The sequence below is a fragment of the Dama dama genome, chromosome 8 (genome assembly GCF_033118175.1).
Source record: "Dama dama isolate Ldn47 chromosome 8, ASM3311817v1, whole genome shotgun sequence".
Classification (NCBI taxonomy): Eukaryota; Metazoa; Chordata; class Mammalia; order Artiodactyla; family Cervidae; genus Dama; species Dama dama.
In genome coordinates, this window is record NC_083688.1 from 14,979,101 (window position 1) to 15,003,183 (window position 24,083).

General features: G+C 48.0%; 1 protein-coding gene across 2 annotated transcripts in view; it reads right to left on the reverse strand.

The window, feature by feature from the left end:
* Positions 1-14,979: 14,979 nt before the first annotated feature.
* Positions 14,980-24,083, reverse strand: part of TRIM62 (tripartite motif containing 62) — a 36,401-nt gene continuing 27,297 nt past the window's right edge. For both annotated transcript variants that reach the window (XM_061148496.1, XM_061148498.1), the window contains one exon: positions 14,980-17,484. In XM_061148496.1, coding sequence (XP_061004479.1) covers positions 16,934-17,484 — 551 coding nt within the window. In that variant the 3' untranslated portion in view covers positions 14,980-16,933. The remainder of the gene's footprint in view (positions 17,485-24,083) is intronic.

A 24,083-nucleotide genomic window follows, 5' to 3' on the forward strand; every position in this document is an offset into this window, starting at 1 on the left:
TGAATTTCTGACTTGCAGGCCAATGTGTTTTACGTTTCAAAACGATGCTGTGTGCCCTGCTCTGCCCTACCCCTTCACCCTCATCTTTTTCACTTAACCCGCGCAAGCCTGTGGCGTGGACATTATAACAGGAACTCCAATTCCTCAGTGCCTGTGTTGAAATCCTGGACTCCTGTGCATCTGTAAAATGAAATAATACACCTATCTCATACCCTAATTCTGAGGATTAAATAAGTTAGCATGTTTAAAATACTCAGAGCAGCAGCTGATCCGTGGTCACCATAGGAACCACTTAGGTGACCTCCATTTGTAAAATAGGATATGGAGACTTTGAAATGAAGTAACTTGTCTAGAATAGAGAGTGTTAATTACTAGTGGAGGTAGGTAGGGAAGCAGCTCTGCCCACTCTGGAGAAACTTTCAATCATACTCACCCAACCCTCTTCCTGTGGAATCCTATGGGGACCATAATTGTCTTTAGAGAACCATAGGTATTTATTGAGTAAGACCCTATACCAAATGACTGCTCTCTGGGCATTTAAATAACACCAGTCAAGATGGTGAGGTTCTATAATTTGTTCTATACACCTCTGTTGAAGATGGGCTTCCCTGGTAGTTCAGATGGCAAAGAATCTACCCACAATGCAGGAGACCCGGGTTTGATCCCCAAGTCGGGACGATTCCTTGGAGACAGGAATGGCAACCCACTCCAGTATTCTTGTCTGGAGAATTCCATGGACAGACCATGGGGTGGCAAAGAGTCGGACACGACTGAGCAACTAACACTTTTCACTGTTGTACATCTCCATTGAAGATGGCGAGGCTGCAAGATCCACTCCTGCTAAATCTCACTGATATAAAAGTCAGCAGAAATGAACTTCTGAATGTGTTGAATCTGAGATCCTGTGAGAGATCCAAATGGAAATAATTATAACTTGGTGTGGTAAGTTGTGTGTTAGTGGAAAACAGAGGGTTGCAAGCGTGATCTGATTAGTGATAGATGAAACTGCCTGCTAGAGTTAGGGTGGACCTGGCAGAAGCAGTGGATGGAAGCAGAAACCTTGATGGAAAAGTAGGAGTTGACCAGGTAGAAAAGCCTGAGAAGGCTGAGGGAAGTTTTCCAAACCAGGGAAAATGGTGTGGAAAGGGATAGTGGTGCAATAATTCAGTGCACTTTCTTAGGAACTGGAGCACAGGATAGAAGATGAGAATGAAATAGCGATTGAGGCATATTATGAAGGGCAGTGCGGTAGTGTTGGCAAGTTAACAGAAGTTTCTGAGAAAGGGAGAGAAGAAATCAGCTTTGCAATTTAGGTGGCTCACTAGAGGCAGTGAAGAGGTTGTGGTATGCAGTCTCCAAGATGTCCCCAGTGATCTCAAACCTCAGTATTCACACCCTGATATGATTCTCTCTCCTTGAGTATGGACTGGGCTTGTTGATTCTGTTCTAATGAATAGACTATGTTAGAAGTGATGGGTTACCACTTCTGAGATTAAATTATAAAAAAAAAAACTTGTAGCTTCTGTTTTTGGTACCCTCTTTTGCTCACTTGCTCTTGAGGAAGACATTTTCCATGTTACAAGCTGTCCTGTCCTATGGAGAGGTTTAGGTGTCCAGAAATGGATGTCTCTGTCCAATAACAAAGACTTGAGGGCTTCTAATAGTCATGAGTGGGCTTGAAGGTGGATCCTCCTCCAGGTGAGCATTGGCATGACTGTAGCCCTGGTCAACACTTGCTGGCAGTCATGTGAGAGACCCTGAGCCAGAGGCACCCCCTAAGCCATGCCCAGATTCCTGACCCACAGAAACTTCGAGATAATAAATATTTGTGGCTTTAAGTTTTAACAAATATTTAAGGTAATTTTAATGCAGGAGTAGATAACTAGATAATAGACAGGGATTGGAAGCAAAGAGAAAGCAGGCTGATTAGGAGGGGACACTTGTTCTAGGCCAGGGAAGAGATAATGAGAATCTGGATTGGAGCATTGGCTGTAGGGGTGGATGGATTTGAGATAGGTCTCAAATAAACAAAAGATATTTGGCAATGAAGTTGGATGTGGGAATGAGGGAGAAGGTGGAGGAGAAAATAACACTGGTGTTTTGTAACATGGGGGATGGTATTAGCTAGAGTTGCCAGCATGCAAGCCTCTGGGGAAAAGTTTAAAAAGTAGCTCCTTGAGATTTCTGGCAACAAGAAGATAGATCAACAAGCAGACTCTTGGACAAAGAGAACAGCCACTGTGGTCTGGGGGAAAGGTATTGTGGAAAAAAACAGAATCAAAGGATTAAGAACTGGAAAGAGCTCTTTTGCCTGAATTAGATTTATTTGTCAAAATGTGTGGTGTACTATTCTCCCCTTCTTCTGCTCATTCATTCAGCAAGTATATGTTAAGTGTCTTCTCTGTGGCAGGCATTGTCCCAGGCACTGGGGACATAAATGTGAGCACAAAAGTCTTTGCCTTCATGGCATTCATACCTTCCTTGCGGGAAGACAAACAATAAGAATTTTGGCTTCTGCCTCTTAACTCTCTTCGACGTTATTTCTGTCTTAATCTTTGACAATTTCAATATACACAGAGATGATCCTTCTGACATTGTTCTCTCAGTTTCTTGCTTCAGAGATCTTGTCCTAGACCTTGCCATGAATTTAACACTCTAAACAATACCTCATGTCTTTCCAGTTATTCTCCTCTCTCCTATTCTGACTCCATCAATCTTCAGTGTCAGGAACTGATATTAATCTTGTATTTTGCATTTTCTCCCTCCCTGTTAATGTCCTCTCTTCTGGTTATATCAGTCAGGCTCGGCTATGTGGTGCTGCAGTAACAAAACAATCCCAATGTTTCAGGTTTATATTTAAGGCTTACATTTTAAGCTTTAATACAATGAAGAAAGATTTATTTCCTGCTCACACAACTTGAACATTGTGGGTCAAGAGAGGGCTCTGCTTTTCATAGTCAGAAACCCAGGCTGATGGAAAAGCCACCATTTCAAATAATGTTGGTCACTATGTGACAGGAAAAAGAACTCTGGAGGGTCTTGTTGGCAATTAAATGCTCCATCTGGAGAAGGAAATGGAAACCCACTCCGGTGTTCTTGCCTGGAGAATCCCAGGGACAGGAGAGCCTGGTGGGCTGCCATCTATGGGGTCTCACAGAGTTGGACATGACTGAAGCGACTTAGCAGCAGCAGCAGAATCTGTAATCTAATTGGCCAGAACTCGTCACATGGTCATACCTGCCTCAAATGGGCAGAAAAATGCATTTCTTCCCAAAGTCCAGAAGCAAGAGGTGGGGTTGGAGAACTGGAATTTTTATGAATATCTCTTAAAGATTCCCATGCCAGCTTAAATTCCATGGTTATTTTTATCATCATTCCCTTGCATTCACCCACTACTTCCTTGCCTCTTTTATTTGTTGTATGTATACTCTCTAAGCAAAACCACAACCCTGGTTAAATATAACTTTCCTCCTTCACCCATGCAGCAGAAAGCTCTTCTTAGAGTTTCTGGAAACTTCCTAGGACAGGGCTTCCAGTTTATCTTAGATTGGGCCAATATTCCTGTCTTTCAAATTTCAGGATCAATGGTTAGGTGTGGGCAAGAGCATTCAGAGGAGATTTCGTTGAGGGAGGAAAGACACATCTGTTGATTCATCTCCTGTTGTGGACCACTTTGCAGTCATAACTACTGGGGACTATGCCTTAAATATCATAGATTTGCCTCTTTGGTTGCCAGAGAGAATAGGGGAAGATATGTGAGATGAAGTGATGGGAAGGAGATACACAAAGTGTGCAGGTGGGAAATAGATGTCATGTGCAGGGTTAGCAGTGAAGATGAGGTGCATCACTTATGCCTCCTTAGCCTCCCTTGAGGTGAACTGCATCTTAATATTTCAGCTGCTGCCACCAAAGTCTATCATCAACATCTTTACCTCTCATTCTCTCTTCAGCTCCTCCTAACTGATTTCCCTAACTTGAGCTTCAATTCCTTTCCTGTCCATTCTATAAGTGGAAGTTAAAGTTACATATATATTTTATCATGTTACTTCTAGATTTGAATCTCTTCAGGGGATGCCCACTGCTTTCAGAATGAGGCCAGGACTTCTTAGCAGGTCCTTCATCACCTTGAATATCTTAATCTATGCTATCCATTATGCAGGCGACCAGCCTCCTGTGGTTATGGAGCATTCAAAATGTGGCCAGTCTTATTTGAGATATGCTATATGTGTAAAATACACCCCATATTTCAAAGACATGGTTCAAAGAGAAGAATGTAAAACATCTCATTAGCAATTTAAAAATATTGACTAGATACTGAAATGATAAATAATATTTATCTATATTGGGTGAAATGAAACACATTGTTAATATTGATTTCACTAACTTCTTTTCAATTTTTAAAATGTGGCTACTAGAAAATACAAAATTACATATGTGGGTCATATTATACCTACATTGGACCATGCTGACTGTATACCCCACCAGCTTCATCTCTCTTCACTGTTAATTTTAGCTAAACTTTTTTCTTTAAAAGTAACAAACTGATTCTGAAAGAAATGAAAATTAAAAGTTTGGGGAATTGATTGCAAGGACTTTCAGAATCAAAAGGATTATTGATGAATGGGTCTTCGAAAGGAGCAGGGTAGCTCCAGGGGCCTCAGCAGCAGAGGTTCACAGGCATGAATATAACTCAGCTCCATTTCTGGGTGTCACATTCCACAATTGAAATTCCTGGGAAGAGAGAATCTGATTAGGTCAGTTTAAATCAGGTGTGTCTACCTCTGGATCAATCCACAGTGACTAAGAGAAGAAGAACGCGCTGTGAGATGCTTATTGTAGAGTTCTCACCCTCAACCCTACCGCCACTATGTTCCTAAGAGGCAGTATAAGCTCTCTAACTTCTAGGAATCAGCAATATTTCTCTTTCAAGGATGAGATAGTAAATGTTTTAAGCTTTGTGAGCCAAAGAGTCTCTGTGACAACGATTCCACTCTGCTGTGTAAAGCGAAAGCAGTCAGAGACAATACGTAAGTGAATGGACTTGACTATGTCTCAATAAAACTGCATTCATAAAACTAGTTTGCCATCACCTTTCACTGTACTTTCTGTTCTCTCTGCCTCTACTATCCTTTCCCACCTTCCTTCCAGCAACTTCCCATCAGCCTTCAAGTCTCAGTTTAGATGCCAGTTCTTGGAAACTTTCCCTGACCCTCCCTCCTGCTCTAGCTCGTTGTTGGTCTCTTCTTTACGCTCCGCTAGACTCTGTACCCTATCCAAGCACTTCTCACACTGTTATCATTGTTCTGTAACAGCCACTAGATTCTAGTCTGGGTCTCATTTGTTGTTATAAACCCAGCACCTGGCATGCCTGGCACATGTTACACACCTGGGTACCACTGGATGAATGTAAGACGCTGTGAACCTGTGGCTGGCAGACAATCAGAATAGACATCCCGAGATCTTAGGGCAGTGGTGAGAATTCTGGGCTTTTGTATTAAGCTGCGTGAGACCCAGTTTCCTCACTTTGTTGCTCCTCTGAATCCCAGGTCTCAGGTGGTAGACAAGGAGTCTCCTGGCAATTTCCGTGCCATCCAAGCCTTGCCTGCTAGGGGCCATAGGGCTATGTTCCCCTCTAAGAACCATAGAATAAGCTGAAACACCATGACCTCGGGAAAGCACTGGCAGTGTGAGTGTTTAGAGATATGAGAAGTGGAAAGATTGAAGGACTGCAAGCCTTGGATACTGTGATAAGCCACGCCACAACTGGGGTGAAACCAGGAGCGTTCTCATTCAGTCCCGGGAGGAGGACTTTCTGCTCCTTGGTCAGGTTCCCTGTGGAGGCCCCACCAGGCCTCCCCAGGGCATCCCTGGGAGGTAGGGGGGCAGTGTGTGGCCAAGGGTAACCTTGGTCTCATAGTCACCCAGAGCCACAGTTACAGGGGATGCAGAATGGGCTTCCTTGACCTGCAGGGTTGATGATTACACCCAACAGAACCTGGACAAACGTACAGGAGACTGTGAGCCCACACATGTGGCTGTGGCCTCTGCAAGGCTCTATCCAGCTCAGCACATCATCCCTTATGCCTCAAGACAATAAGGAGACTTTCTTCTCTTACGGGAGACAAAGAATAAAACTGATCTAGAACACCCCTGTGCTGAAGGTGCTTAAGTGGCTTACCTGGGCCCCTCATGTGGATGGCAGGCGGGGGTGGGGGACTCGAGACAACCGGCGGCAAGTTTTCCATATGATGAAGCTGACGATTAGCAGAGTGGATGAGGAGAGCAGGGTTGGGATGATGATCACTGCAGCCTGCAGGCCACCCACGTCTGGGGACAAAGGGACAGAGGCATCAGGGCAGGGGTAGTGGAGTGCTCCCCAAGGGCAGGCTGTGCCCTGGCCCTCAGTAGCTGGGGCCCACATAATATTGGGGCCCAGGTCTGAAGGAGGACTGGTACAGAGCAATCACAGGCTTGGAGGCAGAGACTGAGTGACCTTGGATAAGCAGGCAGTAGTTCATTTCCCCCAGTGTTTGGCACTTGGTGCTAGGCACATGTTTGCAGACTAAAAGGGAGGGGAGTGGTACTATAACACAAGGTGCTTTACATACCATGTCTTAGCCCACTAGCAAGCTGCTATCTCCATTTGCCAGATGAAGAAGCTGAGATGCAGAGGCTGCCTCTTTGGCTCACATTCAATGCTTTAACCACATGATCTCATTTCCGGCCTCCTATCCCTAGCACATGCTGTTACCTCTGCCTGGAACACTGTCCCCAGCTCTCACTCATGCTGGAGGTCTCAACTTCCATGGTACCTCCTCCAGTGGCCCTTCTGATTTTCTCCCCTCTTGTCCAAGCCCAGCCCTCTGCACATGTGCTGTGACTGTCTGGTCACTATCACCTCTTTGATGGAGACCTGAGATAAACCGGTCCTTGCTCATCTCAGCGCCAGCACATAGTAGCCGCTCAATAAGGGTTTGTCAGGTAAGTGACTGAATGGCAGAGTGAGGGGCTGGAGAGCACAGTGGGGCTGTCTAAGAGGAGAGTGGGGAAGGGGCTCCTCTGGCCCAGCCCTCCCCCACCCACAGGTAATGTCACCTTTTCTCCTTTGGGACCTGCCCAAAGTCAACACTTCCCGGAACTGAGCCAGAGGAGGGTAGAACCAAGCTGGGCTGAACAAACATAACCTTTTCTACCTGACTGCTCCAATTAGTTCTGGGCATTTGACTCCAGTCCAAGGGCTGTTTCTGGCTCAGCAGCTTCCCTCTTTGAAAGCTAGCCAGGGAAACATAGGAGGTGAGGGTGGGCTGGGAGGCAGAAAGTCTGGCTTCACCTAGCTCTGCCATGAACACACTGTACGGCCTTGAGGAACTCACCTCCTCTCTCTGGCCTCAGTTTCCCCAACTGTAGCAAGGGAAGAATGATCTCCGCATACATATCACGGTGCTATGTGGATGGGATGATAATAAGGAACGTAGGTTTGGGGGTCCCACAGCCCTGGGTTCATATCTGAGCTTTACCATTTAATGTGGAAAATCATTTTAACTATTTGGGCTTAGTGTTCTCATCTGTGAAATGGGGATAAAAGTGGGTAACTCCTCTTAGGCTTGTTGTGAGGATTAAATAAGTTGACAGCTAATAATACGCATTATGTTACTGATCCCTCACAAACAAGGTCTGGTGCAGAATTAAATTTATCCAATCACAAGGTCTTTAGGGGCTTGGAGGGAAAAGAGAGCATTTGGGAAAACATGGGTTTGAATTGGGTTACAGAATTTCAGAGCGGGGAATTTGCCTTAGGAACCACGTGGTACGTTGGAGAGGAGACTGAGGCCCCCCAACCACCGCCCCACCTCCCGCCCAAAAAGAGGATAAGAGTCTGGTCCAGGATCACACTTAATTCCTTACTATTCGGCTGGTAAATTCCTGGGGCAGAGCATGCGCTTGGGCTGGGAAGTTGGCTATTTGCTTTGGGAACCAGAGAACTTTGAAGTGGCTCAGCTCCTTCCCCCACCCTCCCCCCCAACCCTCATCTGCCCCTGTTACTCCCCCAGTCCCAGCAGTACGAGGAAAAGCTGGCTGAAGAGCTGGCTGAAGTACAAGGACAAGTGGCAGTCCGCCCCTCCCCTTCCACTTGATTCCAGCCTCCCTACTCCACCTCAAGGTTGAGATTGCCCAAGTCCCCCACCCTCCAGGACTCAAGGAGCCCAGGGTCCAAGACAGCAGCGGAGGAAGGGACAGCTGTCTACTTACTGCAGCGGTGGGCGGCGGTGGAGATGTTACAGGGGGGCCCTGAGCCCATCTGTGGGGTGTTGGGACCTTCTCCCAGGAGGGGTGGAGGCGGCAGGTGTTCAAGGCCTTCCCAGGCCTTCCCTTCCTGAAAGTAGGGGGCAGGCCAAGGTTAAACCCTGGTGCAACAGGCTCTGGCTCACTGCTGCAGCAGGCTCCCTACTCAGAAGGGGAGTCAGGAAAAAGGCTACTAGGGGGACTTCAAGGTCAAGCAACCTTATTGTATTAAACTGATGCTGTAGAAGACTATTCAACAATATGGAAAAATGCACACAATCTATTAAGTGGAGAAAAAAAATAAACTAGCGAACAACAGGAGAGTGTGTTCCAATTTTTGTAAACAAACACATGTAGTCACATGGGGAAAAACCTGTAAACCTAATCACCTAGACATGAGCCGTGGTTATCTCTGAAAAATGGCTAACAGGAAATATGTACTCTGTGTGTCTTGACTATTTCACAATTTTTCTACAATGAACATGTTATAAGAAAAAACATTTACTTAGGAAAGCAAGACATTTAAAATGAGCAAGGAACTTCCCTCATGGTCCAGCGGTGAACAATCTATCTGCCAATGAAGGGGCCATGGGTTTGATCCCTGGGCTGGGAAGATCCCACATGCCACAGGGCAACTAAGTCTATGCTCCACAACGAGAAAATTCACCATAATGAGAAGCTGGTGCACGGCAACTAGGGAGTAACTCTGCTCACCACAACTAGAGATAGCCCAAGCACAGCAACGAAGACCCAGCACAGCCAGAGATAAATGAACAAATAAAATTTAAAAATAGAATAAAGTGAAGAAGACTTTTGACCAACAAATTGCAGGAATTTGCAGAACTCAGGGTCGCAAAGAGTCAGACATGATGCATCCATGCACAGAACTCATAGGAAATTAAAAATGAACATATTTTTATAAAGGAAAAAGCTATCTTTATGTATAAACAAGAATGCCTGGAAGAACCTGCAACAAACTGTAAACAGGTGTTGACTCCTGGGAGCAGAATGAGGGGACTTTCTGTTTTAATAGGCTTATGTCTATTGTAATCTTTTTGCAAAAAGCAGAAGTTATTTTATAATGGGGAAAAAAAGAAAAGACAATCAAGCAATGTTCCTAGTCTTTGCCGGCTCTTCCTGGTTCTCTCTGGGCAGAGCCTGGCTGGGGGTGTGTCAGTATGCTTGTCCTGGGCATCTTTAGGGAGGGTTAGGGTGGAACCATCCCTGGTCTCTATGCTCCCTTCCAACTTGGACATTAACCACGATTCCAGCTTGGACACTAACCAGCTCCAGCCAGCAAAGAGTTTCTTTCTTTCTTTTTTTCATAAATTCTGTTTTTGGATGTGGATCATTTTTAAAGTCTTTATTGAATTTGTCACAATATTGCTTCTGTTTTGTGTTGTTTCATTTCTTGACTTTGAGGCATATGGGATCTTAGCTCCCAGACCAGGAACTGAACCTGCACCCGCTGGATTGGAAGGCAAAGTCTTAACCCCTGGAGCACCAGGGAATTCCCCAGCAAACATTTTCTGTGACCCTATCTTCACCCATGACCCCAGGGAACATGATCCCTGCTTCACGATGCTCATGGTCTAGTGGTAGTGGGAGACCCAAAGTGCTTCAAGGGTGCAGAACATTGAGTTCCACTGGACCTGAATGATCAGGACAGCTTCACCTTGAATGGGACGTGAAGGATGAGTAAGATTTCAACAGGAAGAAAAAGAAGGGCAAGGATATTCTAGGAGGTAGATGGGCATTACAAAAGCGGAAGTGTTAAGGACCAAAATCTGCTCCACACTGTTCACTTGAGACCCCAATATTATTATTTTTTAAATATTTGTTTATTTATTTGGCTGCCCTGGGTTTTAGTTGTGGCTCATGGAATCTTCGATCTTCATTGCGGCATGTGGGATCTGGTTCCCTGATCAGGGCTTGAACCCAGGCCTCCTGCATTTGAGAACAGAGTCTTAGCCACTGAATCACAAGGGAAGTCCTGATCCTAATATTCTGTGTGCTCTGATGCTAATATTATACACATCATCATTTGTTTCCTCTACCAGGAGAGCCTCAAAACAGAAAGGCAATATTGTGTCACCATTAGCCTGTTGGGTGCTGGTGAGGGAGGGCTGAAGGCTGGGTCAAGAGTAGGACTTGGATTGGTTCAGTACATGAGAGCCATGGTCATTTCTGGTCAGATCTGTGCCCACACAGTAACTGCTGCTGTACTGCTGCCTATGTGGAGGTCTCCTCTGCCTTCCTATTCCCACTATTATCTTGGTGTGGTGTCTGGAATCCCACCACTAGCTGTTCTTTAAGAGGTTTCTTTATGCATGTGCATGGGTCAGGGAAGGAGTCATCGAAAACCACAAGTCAGTTACTCCAAGGAACACAGGAGGGTAAGTCTTGATGGAGGAATAAAAGGGGTGGAGGAGGGCATTCCAGAAGTATGACACAGGGAGACCCCTAAAGAAGAGGGAAGGTGAAGCAGGTAGAGACTGTTGAACAAATTCCATGAGGCTGCCTCAAGCTAGAACCTTAGAACGGGAGGTTGCCCCATAGCCCAGGGCCACCCTTCTTTTCCACTGAACAAACGAAAAGTGGACATCAGTAAGGTGGCTATGCCGGGAGTTGTCCAGGGTCACTGGTGAGTCAGACTTCAGTGGGGGTCCACTCCAGATTTAGCAGGTTTGTCTAGATCTCAGCCCACAGCCCACACCTGTGAGATGCATACACGTCCAGCTGGTCTCTGCTTTTTCCTGGGACTTCCTGGGGCCCTTATCTGCTTCTCCTTCCTCCCAGGGGCAGGAAAAGAGCTGCTGAACCTGGGACCCCATTCCTGATTTGTATATCTGGCAGCTTAGTCATCGAGGGACTTCACCTGGGGTTTGCAGTGAGCACAGGAAGCAGGCCCCGGGGCTCCATCTACAGGGAGGGAGGGGGCAAAAGTCCCTTCTTTAGGAGAAAAATCCCAAATTCCCGTGGAATCAGGGGACCTCCTTGGGCCATCACTCCCAGTACCCTCTCTTACCTGCGACTCCCAGTGTCTCCAGCAGTTGCCCAGGTGGCTTTGTCCCTGCTGTGGCTGTTACTAGCTCTGGACTCTGTTGCCAGTAAGGGAGGTACCAGGTGTGGGTAGGTACCGACTGACTCTGCCCTGGAGGAGGGGCCGCTGGGGTCCAGGCCAATTCTCCGTTCTCTTCCGGGAGGAGGATGGAGAAAGGTAACCAGCTCTTGGTGCCTGGAGCTGCAGGGGCCCAGGCCACTCCCCTTCTCCTCTGGCTCTGACTCCAAGTTCCCAGGGGGTAGGAGGAGGCATCAGAATCCACAGGGGGGAGACTAAAAGTTGCGTGTGAGTCTGGAGACCTGGGTCTGGGCCTGCTCTGTCTCATGGACTGGCGACTTCCCATCCTGGTCTCAGTCTTCTTACCTGTGAAATGATGGAGTTGAGGCCAGTGGTCTCTTAGCAGCCATCCTGGAGTCTATGTTGCTGACTAGCATGCTCAACTGGGCTGTCTCCACCCAGAGAGGACTTCCTGACTCTGCTTGTTCCTCTTCCTCACCTGGGTTCCCCAGCTTGGCTCTGTCATGTGCTATATGACCTTGAACTAGAAACAAACCCTCTCTGGGCCTCTGGATTGGGCTGAAGGAGCCCCTAGGTGCCTTGAGCATTCAGGCTTGATCATATTGCAGCCCACGGTTTGGGGGAGCTCACCAGGGCCTGGGCCTTGTGCCTCTGGCTCTAGCCTCCTGAAAGGCCCTCCCTTGACACGACATCAGAGTAGGAAGCCCCCTGGTCCTCGGGTCCAAAGTGGACACTCTTCCCCTACTTCAGTGAATTCCTAGGGTGAATGGGGAGCATTTTGTAACAGTCAGAAATATGATAGAACTGTCAACATTTTGAAAGAAGATGGAAGACTGTTCTATACTCTATCTAGGGTAAACAAAAATCCACATAATTTAAACCAGATAGAAAAGAAAAACAAAGGAAAATGAGCATATTTCAAAATAAAAGTACCCATCTTTTGCTATTTTTTAGAGGCTACACCTCCTAAATGCGTCTTTACTTTTCTCTCTCTCTCCTTCTCCCTCCCTCCTTCTCTCATTCCCTTTCCTTCTCATTTCTCCTCTGCTTCCCAGCACTCCTTTTTCCCCAGAGGCACTGGCTAGAATTACAGATGTCCCAGAATAAGGAGAAATTACCATTCCCTGGGGGGAATGAAGATTCAGCACCTTGGTCAGCACATGGCCCCTCCCCCAACCTCATCCCACTCCTTTCCGTCTGCATTTAAGCCTGTGACAGAGTCCTTTGCAACTTACGTTCTGGTGGAGCATGTGGGGAGAGTGAATAGAGCCAAGACTCAGACAGGCGGGGATGAAGCCAGGAACGCTGCCCAGGTGTGAGCAGTCAGCCTCCTGGGATGACCTCTCTGGCAGGAGGGAAGGCCCATCCCCAGACTCCCTGAGCTGAGACTGTGCTGCCAGGAGACCTTATCTCTGTTGTTTTCTATTCCTGCTGCCACCCCAGAGAGAAAGACTCAGAGCTGATGGCCTTGTTAGGTGCTGAGTAGGCCAAGCCCTGGGACCAACATAAGACTTGCAGGATCCTGGGCCATCAGAACCACTGCCTTGGCAATCAGTTAGCTAGAATCTGAACCCCTCCTTGATAGAAATTGGGAAACAGGGGTCTAGAAAGGGAGAGAGACCCGCTCCGGGTCACATAGTGCCTTCACGAGTCCACCTCTGATCTGGCAGGTACATAAGGTGGAGTCTATAGGTGAAACTTAACTCACAATTGCATAATTCAATGGTGTGGAGTCTGGGTTAAGGTCCCGCCTTGAATCCCAGGGGGATCACAATCCTAGTGGCTGCTGCCTGTCACTGAAGCTGTTCTCAAAGTTGAGAAACATTTCCAGGGAGGCCAGTGAAGAGCTGGGCTTTAACCTTGGACAGGCCTGAGTCTGATTTCCAGCTTTACTGAGTACTGGCTGTGGGTCCCCTGGGAAGTAGTGTTTCCCTGCTCAAATACTGAGATAATGATACTGACTTCATGGGCTTATTTCAGTGTTAGATAAGGTGCAAAAAGTCCCACTGCTTCGCTTGCTGACCATGAACATGGTTGTGAGTGGGGTTTTTGTCATTCTATCAATTCTTTCCTGCCCTGGGGAAGATCCTTGCTGATCCCTGCTTCCACCCCAAGGCTGGACTGCCTTTGTCTCCCCTCTTCACTTATCTGTATTAAACGTGGGGTTCCTGGTGTTATACTGACAACCGCAAATTCTTTCATTCAGGAAGTCTCTGGACACTTTATACCTCTTGGAGGTCCCGTGATTTCCCAGAGTCCCCAGTTGGGTGTTCAGATTAGATCCCTACACTCCCAGACACTCAGAAACCAGGCATGAAGATGGGGCAGCAAGCAGCCTTTCTGGGACAAGGTGCTGAGCCTGAGTGGGGGAAGGGGAAAGGAGGACCGTGGACAGGGTACTCCTCCTCCAGGGGACAGATGCCCTGAGCAAAATAGAGGAGTGTGGCTTGGGAGGAGTCACAGCGATCTGAAAGTATGGGGCGAGGGGGTGATGGGGTTCTCTAGTCCCAGGTTCACTCCCTACAGCTTCTCTGTAAACTGGGGCGCTGTCAACCATTCAGACACCTTTCCTTCTGCACTCTCCAACAGCCCCTCCTCCTTCTCACTCATGTCCATCTTCCAAGAACCGCAAACAAGTAGTGACTTGGGTAGTTCCCTCTCTCTTTCCTCCCCGCCTCCAGGTATAGGTGAAGATCCAAACCTGGCGCCTTAGAGAGCACCTGATCTAACCTCCCTCATTCTGTAGGTGAGGAGTTGGAGGAAAGGACCCTCAGGGTACAAAACAAGTCAGCACAGAACTAAGACTAGGCCCAGGAGTCCTGCTTCCAAGGCTACTGTGCTGCACCGCACAACTATAGGGGGTCTCAGCGGCCTTTCTCCTTAGTGTACACACCTGTGTGTCCACATGCCGGGCCTTGACTCCTGGCCAGGTGGAGGTGGGATGGACCTCCTTTGACATAGAGAACCTGAGGAACTGCCTGGCCTGGGTGGTCCCACGCCCCCTCACAAGGCACAAGAAGACTCCTTAGGAGCAGAGCCAGCCCAGAGGTTGAGAAAACCCACCCAGTTCTAGGCACTGACTCTGGGAGGCAGCAGGAGTGACAGGCAGGCCCTCCCTAAATGCACGGCACTTTGCAGCTTATAACAAATCATATGAGATTGGTGTGATTATCCCCACTTTCCAGGTGAGAAAACTGAGGTCCAGAGAAGTTAATTCATTTTTCTAGAGGCACACAGTGACAAAGCCTGGATTTAAGCCTGGGTCTGTGGGATTCTAGGGCCCAGTCTCTTGCCACTGTCTCATGAGCTCCTCTCTGCTTCCAGGGCTACCACCATGCCCTCCTCCAGGCCAAGACTGACAGTCTTCCCTGACTGGTAAGTTGTGATGTGAGTGCCTTGGGCTCAATTCTAAATCCACTTGGTGCAGGATGTGGGACTGTAGGCAAGTCATGTCCTCTCTATGAACCTCATTTCCCCCCTCTGTAAAATGGGCCTGGTGCTACTCAGCAGGGTTGTTTTGTGGATTAGCCATGTTGATTTATGTATGCTGCCTGGGCCAGGATAGATGGGGCTCTGTGTGTGCCAAAATGAATGGCACTGACCACTCACAGCCTGTAACTTTAATTTAATACAAATTCATCATAACTCACAAAATGGGTAACATTTAAAGTAAAAATACTGCTGGGGGTGGCCCAGATTCTGGTAGCTGAATGAGTGAGGTGAGACTGAGGATTCCTCCTGCCCAAGGGAGGACCCCATGGGCAGCAGTTGTGAGGTGGGAGCCCCCTAGGTTCAGCTAGTCTGGCTCCTTCGAGATGGGTATGATCAAAGACCCCAAGTTCAGAATCTAGGCCCCAGAACTAGAAAGGAAAGCCTAGGGTGGGAGGCTTTCAGTTTGGTTCTGCAGGCTCACTCTAGGGGTGCCTGTCCTGGACAGGGACACAGCCTTGGAGCAGGACACTTAGAGGCTCTGCTGTCTCAAAGCCAAGGCCTAGAGGTGGATTCCAAGAGCAAAAACTGAAAGTGAGCTTGTTCAACACACATTCTCACTTTCTTGTATTGTGCCATTTTGTATGGATGAGGCTGGAAAGAAGAAAAGTACATTTCCCAGACTCCCTTGCAGCCAAGGTTCTGGATCTGATTTATGTTTCGCCAAACAGAATCCCTTGTAGAGATTTGGATCTGGAAACCGAATTGCCTGGAGAGAGGCAGCCTTCAAGGACATCATTTACTGGCATGGACAGTAGCAGAGATTGCACAGTTCTGCAGCCAGCGGCTTCTGATGCAGTGGCTGCCTGCTGATGGGAGCAGCGTTCCTGGTCACAGCAGACGTGATGAATTTGGCGGCTGGGAGCTGTTCCTGGAAATTCAGCAGAGTCGGCTCCTCCAGCCCTTGCAGTGATTTTGCAAAGCCACTAGGGACCTGGTAATAAATCTTTGTCTAATTAAAAAAAGCTAAAGCAGCTCATGTTTTCTGCAATAGTATCCCAACTGAGACAGAGGCCAAGATTGATGGGGGGGCCTAGCCAACAGCCCACCCCAGTGCTCAGGGCCTAAACAACTGCTCTCCCCAGCCTCGCTACACCCTCACCAGGTCAAGAGGCCTGGTTGGACCTTAGTTCAGAGCAGCTGGGGACCTCCACCATCCAGTGATGCTTGTCCGACATGAGCCTTGGGGTATGCCATTCTCTTGCCTTAAGACCCGTGGGCTTAGCTGGCTGAAACATGTGGCCTCAATTACTGGGTGCCTTCCACAGGCCACAGCATCATTTTTGTTGTTGTTTAGTCACTAAGTCATGTCTGACTCTTTTGCGACTGTAGCCCACCAGGCTCCTCTGTCCATAGGATTCTCCAGGCAAGAATATTGGAGTGGGTTGCCATTTCCTTCTCCAGGGGAATCTTCCCAACCCAGGGATCAAACCCACATCTCCTGCATTGCAGGTGGATTCTTTACCACTGAGCCACCAGGGAAGCCCAATATCATTTTTACCCACAGATAAATGGGAAAATCAGGAACTATAAAACTCTTGGTACAGGGGTGGAAGGAGAGGGGGGTTCTCAGGCGACTTTGGGACTAGCTACCACCTGTGTCCACCATGGGTTGTGATCAAGGACAAAAAGGCCCATCACTAGCTTGGTCAGGGGCAAGTCTCAGGCCTGGGAGCATAAGAGGGTTCTCTCTGCAGTTGCCAACTGCTGGCAACACTCTGACACATCCTGAGGTCAGGGCACTGGGGCGGGAAGGAGACACAGGGATGTAGTCCCCTGCCCGCCAGAGGAGGATGAGGGGTTAGGCGGGGGCTGCCACGAGGAGAAACTGCGTCTGGTTCTTGGACCACAACTGCATCCCCATCAAGGTCAGAGCTACAGAACATCAGTGCTGGAAGAGATTTTCAGAGTCACGGAGCACAACCTCCATTTCACAGATGGGGAAACGAGGCTGAAGGGTAAACAACAGGCCTGAGATCTCAGGGGTGGCCCCCTGGGTTGGAGTCCAGGCTTCCCGTCTGTGGGGCAGGGCTCTTGCTGGTGACCAAGCCCAGACGCCCACGGTCGCCCTCCACCGCACTAGATGCGGACGGTGTTGATCCGCAACGGCTGCACGTTCTTGCCATTAGCGTGGCTCTGCCCGGGGCTGAAGTAGGAGCAGAGCTTGCCCGGGAACTTCTCGCGGAAGGTGTAGAGCCAAGACATGTCGTCGGCGTTGTAGAAGATGAGCAGGCCTTGATCGTAGTCCAGGAAGACGCCCACCTTGTCGAGCTTGTCGCGGACGTTGAGCCGCGTCCAGGGCTCCGTGCAGGCGCTGTACTGGTTGCCGTCGTGCATGACGATGCAGTAGAAGCCGCGGCTGGGCTGGATTTGGATGCTGCCCTTGCGGCTCGCGGCCTCGTGCGCCAGCCCGATCACCCACTGGGTCTTCTCCGCCACCACCACCTCCCAGTAGTGGACGCCGCTACTGAAGGCCTCCGAACCCAGCACCGACACCTCCACGTCGAAGCGCTTGGGCGAGTCCTGCAGCGGCTGTGGGTGCAGGTTGCCATAGGCCACGATGGTGCAGTCGTCGGACAGAATCAGGCGCTGGTGGGCGGTGCCCGGGTCCAGGGTCAGGGCGGCTGGCACTGCGGGGATGGGGGAGGAAGAGAAGATGAGTGGAGAGAAGGCTGTGGACCCACTCTATGGTGCCTCCCTGAGGCCAGGTTCTGGTCGGCCCCCAGGAGGCTGTGTGATACTGAATACATCACAGCTTCTTCCTTTGTAAAACGGGAATGTGACAGTTAAGAGCCTTTTGGATTGAAACTCGGTTGTAGGGGACAAGAGCTATGGCAGCTTGTTCACTGATGATTTCCCAGGGGCAAGGCTCACAGTGGGTACTCTGCAAAAATTTGCTGAGTAAATTTGAATGAGGTCCAGAATTGGATGATTTCAGAGCTGGGAGGGAGCTTAAAGATTCTTCAGGTGCTGGATAATCACCCTATGGGGTAATCTGGAAACTTGTGCGGGTGTTTGACTTGTCTCAATAGGTAGGATCCAGGCATGCTAAATGCCCTGAATGAAATGTGCAGGGTGGTCCCATGTCCCCCACCAATAAGTTTCAGATGCTCCCCCAGACATTCATGTGGATTTAAAAATCTTTACAATGACCCAGAACTACAGTTTAACTCCATTTTACACATAAATATGAAATAATTTTTGTACAGTTTTTTTTTTTTTGTACAGTTTTAATATATTCTGAATATATTGAAATGCAGCTACCCTATAAACTGGGGGAAGACCGAATTTGTTTTGTCTGGAACTTCACTAAAAATTGTTTGCTTTTTTTTTTAAAGTACATCGCTAAGAAGAACACCACTGACCAAGATAGCCGACCTATTTTGAGTGCATTTGAGGCAGAATGGTGTTTTACCTATGGTGTGAGCACCTGACTCATTCATTATGTTTTCTGGGGTGGTTGTGAGTGAGCAAATACATATTGACATATACAATATTTTATTATAAATACATTCCTTTTTTTTCCTTTATATGTATCATAGATTATATACATATATATGGGTGCATATATACTTGAAATTGTGAGAAGGTCATACTAATTTTGAGTCATGACAAATTATTTGTTATGAAAAGTATATGACGGGTCTGAAAAAGTTGAAAACCACTGATTCTAGGCCAATTCTCCCATTTGACAGATGGGGAAACTGAGACCCAGAGAGGAGACTTGACTAGTCTCAGGTCACAAACAAACACTGGCAGAGCCAGGACTAATCAAGACCAGGTGCAATCCAGCCCCAGCCTTCTCTTCCTGCCTACCTCTCACTCACCACCTCCCATTTCAGTCAGGCCCAAGCCTTCACCCAGACCTTTTCCTCCTCCACCTCACCTCTGCTTCTTGTAATCATCCCCATGGGGCTCAATTCCAGTGCCCATCCTCAGGGAAGCCTTCCTGGTTGCTTCCTCTGAAATTTCTCAACTTTGTTTGTGCCTCTCTCCCGACACCTGGGAGAGTCCTCTGTGTCCATAACTTGTCATGTACACCAGGAGGGCAAGGACTATGTGCTCTCCGACTAGGTTCTCCCTGGTGTGCCCCGTGCCCAGCATCTACATATTGACATATACAATCTCCCCCACAGCCTGGTGTGGGGAAGGTTTCCAGAAAGGCTCACCAAATCAAACTGACCCCACTTGTGTTGGTCTTTGGGCAGGCTGGGGCACAGAGCTCTGAGGTGGCCACATTGACTTCACAGGCTTGGCTCTCAAAGTCTCATGAACTCTTGTCAAGGACTCTGTTTACTCTTGCCCCCCGAAGGAGTTGATACCTAGCTAGAAGAAGGAACCAAGAATTCGCTCCTGTTAGCCTAGATGAACATTTCCATGGCAGAGCAAGACAGGGGAGAAAAGAAGAAGGAATTCTGTCACTAGTTCCTTGGAGCAAAGGAGGGACTCCTCCATCTGACTCTCTGGTGCTTTCCTTGTCTGGTGGAGCGGGGCCGTGACGATGCTTGACTTGAGCATCACCTCCAAATTCAGCCACCTCTGCTGGCAGCGTGTATGCAGAGAAATAAAATTCCTCAGTGATGGCCATCATCTCTAACAGGGAGTGACAGCCAGTCCCCCAACTGTGCTCCTGTTCTCAGACGACTAACAAAGCTGACCATTGACTTAGAGCAAGCTCCTTCCCTGAGCTCTGTCAGGAATAAATTTAGTCTTGAGTTTTACACCCTCCTTTCCTATTCTTAGAAGCCAGAGGGCTGTATGGAAACAATTAGCCCTGTGAATAGAGAGGTCAAAGGAAACATAATTCTCTATCCAGAGACACAGACGAGGGGAGCCATGAGAAGGACACCGAGTCAGCGGAGAAACGTTTCTCCCTGTCCTCTGGTCACAGCGCAGCCTGTCAGACCAGAAGGCTCCCGCCACACGGAATGTGGGTGTTCCCACCATGGGGTCAAGAGGTAGGAGGTGGAGGGGGTGTCGGAGGTATGTGTGTGTGTGGGAGCTCGGGAGAGAAGAAAAATCTAATCAGATACACATGGGGCCACTCCTCTGGCTGTGGAATGTGGGTCATACTCAGGTGTTCGTGGCAGAGGGGCAAGAGAGACAGGAAATGGGCACAATGCCAAGGTGTGGGCAGCTGTCGTGAGTGCCCCGGGGGAAACTAGGCCTTATATCGGAGGTGCCAGCATAATCTGAGGAGACCAGCGACAGGCAGAACCCAGGATCGGAGAAGGACGGGGCTAGGGAAGGGGCGAGAGACTAGCACCCTGGAGGGCTCAGCTTCATACTCACGTCTAAGTAGGGCAACGTGGGCACTTCCAGTGCCACTGATGAGTGCGGAGGGCACTCTAGCAGGCAGCCAAGTGGGTTTTCAGTGGTTCTGAGACTGGGCCGACAGGGATAAGCTATAGGATGGAGGAAATCTGTACTGAACTGAGTGCTAACTCCTGGGGGTGGACCCGCGGGACGGGGTCTGCTGTTCATTGGTCATTTCCGGCAGTAGAGGCGGGGCTGGGGGCGGGACCTGATCCACAGTGAGCAGGGCCCAACAGCCCAACAGCCCAAACGCTCAGGGCAGGGCCTGGCATCCTTGTTAGGCCGAGGGTGTGACCTGATTCTTAACAGGCTCTTGCACCCTAAAACCTGGGCTGAGGTTCACCTCCTTATAAACAGAGGTCCTGTCTTCTGTCCTCCCTTCTGTGCTCCCAGAGACTATGACTGGCAGGAGTAATTGCCTTTAGACCAGAGAGTACCCAGCCGGGGACACGACAAATACCTTTCCCTCAAAGATCCGTTTAGTCAAGGCTATGGTTTTTCCAGTAGTCATGTATGGATGTGAGAGTTGGACTATAAAGAAAGCTGAGTGCTGAAGAATTGATGCTTTTGAACTGTGGTGTTGGAGAAGACTCTTGAGAGTCCCTTGGACTGCAAGGAGATCCAACCAGTCCATCCTAAAGGAGATCAGTCCTCAGTGTTCACTGGAATGACTGATGTTGAAGCTGAAACTCCAATACTTTGGCCACCTGATGGGAAGAGCTGACTCATTTGAAAAGACCCTGATGCTGGGAAAGATTGAGGGCAGGAGGAGAAGGGGATGACAGAGGATGAGATGGTTGGATGGCATCACCGATTCAGTGGACATGAGTTTGGGTAAACTCTGGGGGTTGGTGATGGACAGGGAGGCCTGGTGTGCTGCAGTCAATGGGGTCGCCAAGAGTTGGACACGGCTGAGTGACTGAACCGACCTGAACTCTGAGAAGTCAGTCCCCGTATGGGGACTGGCAAACCCTCCACCCATCCTTTATTTTCAGGACAGGTGCCAGACTCTCCTGAGAATGAACAAATCCTGACCCTTGGGGTTCAACATTTTAAAGGTCAAAGCTCTTTTCTAGGCCCTGGGACACTGTTTTACACAAACAGAAAGCAGGAGTCAAGACAGCCCATCTGGCCTCCAGGTGTGTTCTCCATCCATTTAAGCATCTCTGAAAACTAACCAAACTGATCACATGGACCACAGCCTTGTCTAACTCAATGAAACTATGAGCCATGATGTGTAGGGCCACCTAAGATGGACTGACAAAACGTGGTCACTGGAGAAGGGAATGGCAAACCACTTCAGTATTCTTGCCTTGAGAACCCCATGAACAGTATGAAAAGGCAAAAAGATAGGACACTGAAAGATGAACTCCCCAGGTTGGTAGGTGCCCAATATGCTACTGAAGATCAGTGGAGAAATAACTCCAGAAAGAATGAAGAGATGGAGCCAAAGCAAAAACAACACCCAGTTGTGGATGTGACTGATGATGGAAGTAAAGTCCGATGCTGTAAAGAGCAATATTGCATAGGAACCTGGTATGTTAGATCCATGAATCAAGGTAAATTGGAAGAGGTCAAACAGGAGATGGCAAGGGTGAACACTGACTTTCTAGGAATCAGTGAACTAAAATGGACTGGAATGGGCAAATTTAGTTCAGTTGACCATTATACCTACTATTGTGGGCAAGAATCCCTTAGAAGAAAGGAGTAGCCCTCATAGTCAACAAAAGAGTCAGAAATGCAGTACTTGGATGCAATCTCAAAAACAACAGAATGATCTCTGTTCATTTTCAAGGCAAACCATTCAATATCACAGTAATCCCAGTCTATGCCCCAACCACTAATCCTGAAGAAGCTGAAATTGAATAGTTCTATGAGGACCTACAAGACCTGCTAGAACTAACACCCAAAAAAGATGTCTTTTTCATCATAGGGGACTGGAATGCAAAAGTAGGAAGTCAAGAGATACCTGGAGTAACAGGCAAGTTCGGCCTTGGAGTACAAAATGAAGCAGGGCAAAGGCTAACAGAGTTTTTCCAAGAGAATGCACTAGTCATAGCAAACACCCTCTTCCAACAACACAAGAGGAGACTCTACACATGGACATCACCAGATGATCAATACTGAAATCAAACTGATTATATTTGTAGCCGAAGATGGAGGAACTCTATACAGGCAGCCAAAACAAGACCGGGAACTGACTGGCTCAGATCATGAACTCTTTACTGCAAAATTCAGACTTAAATTGAAGAAAGTAGGGAAAACCACTAGACCATTCAGGTATGACCTAAATCAGATCCCTTATGATTTATACAGTGGAAGGGACAGATAGATTCAAGGGATTAGATCTGATAGACAGAGTGCCTGAAGAACTATGGATGGAGGTTTGTGACATTGTACAGGAGGCAGTGATCAAGACCATCCCCAAGAAAAAGAAATGCAAAAAGGCAAAGTGGTTGTCTGAAGAGGCCTTACAAATAGTTGAGAAAAGAAGAGACATGAAAGGCAAAGGAGAAAAGGGAAGATATACCCATCTCAATGCAGAGTTCTAAAGAACAGCAAGGAGAGACAAGAAAGCCTTCCTAAGTGATCAATGCAAAGAAACAGAGGAAAACCACAGGATGGGAAAGACTAGAGATCTCTTCAAGAAAATTAGAGATACCAAGGGAACATTTCATGCAAAGACGGACATAATAAAGGGCAGAAGATGTACGGACCTAACAAAAGCAGAAGGTATTAAGAAAAGGTGGCAAGAATACACAGAAGAACTATACAAAAAGGATCTTCATGACTCGGATAACCACGATGGTGTGATCACTCACCTAGAGCCAGACATCCTGGAGTGCAAAGTCAAGTGGGCCTTAGGAAGTATCACTACGAACAAAGCTAGTGGAGATGATGGAATTCCAGTTGAGCTATGTCAAATTCTATAAGATGATGCTGTTAAAGTGCTGCACTCAATGTGCCAGCAAATTTGGAAAACTCAGCAGTGGCCACAGGACTGGAAAAGGTCAGTTTTCATTCCAATCCCAAAGAAAGGCAATGCTAAAGAATGCTCAAACTACTGCACAATTGCACTCATCTCACACACTAGTAAAGTAATGCTCCAAAGTCTCCAAGCCAGGCTTCAACAGTACGTGAACTGAGAACTTCCAGATGTTCAAGCTTCATTTAGAAAAGCTCCAATACTTTGGCCACCTGATGCGAAGAACTGACTCATTTGAAAAGACCCTGATGCTGGGAAAGATTGAAGGCAGGAGGAGAAGGGGACGACAGAGGATGAGATGGTTGGATGGCATTACTGACTCGGACAGAAGTTTGAGCAAGCTCTGGGAGTTGGTGATGGACAGGGATGCCTGGCGTGCTGCAGTCCATGGGGTTGCAAAGACTGAGCGACTGACCTGAACTGAGACCTCAAGGTCAAGAGGCATTCAGGAAGGATCATGGACTGCAGGGGGGCCCAGGATCTGTCTCTTGGTCACTATCAACCACATACCACAGCGACCCAAGCAGCAGAGAAACTCCAAAGTCCAGCAGCTCCAAAGACTGGGTAGCAAGTCATTTGTGCCTCCTTGTTCTCAAGGACAGCAACTTTGAGGCCTGATAGGGCAAGAAATACCATCGGTTCTTTTCTCTACTCAGGCCTTTAAAAAGTCTGATTCCTCCTGCCTACTCAGACCATCAGCTGCACCCAGTGGGGCATTAAAAAAAAAACCTTTCACATCCTCTAGCTCATGAGACCACCACAGCAGCCCCAGCAGCACAAATTACTGTACCCATTTCTCAGAAGAGGAAACTGAAGTTCCAAGGAGATTTCTCTGAATTAGGTGGCTTGCTTAATTTGCCACTTGGGGTGGATGTGAAACAGGAATTCGAGCTAAGGTCTTTTCACTCTTGTTCTTTCCTTTATGTG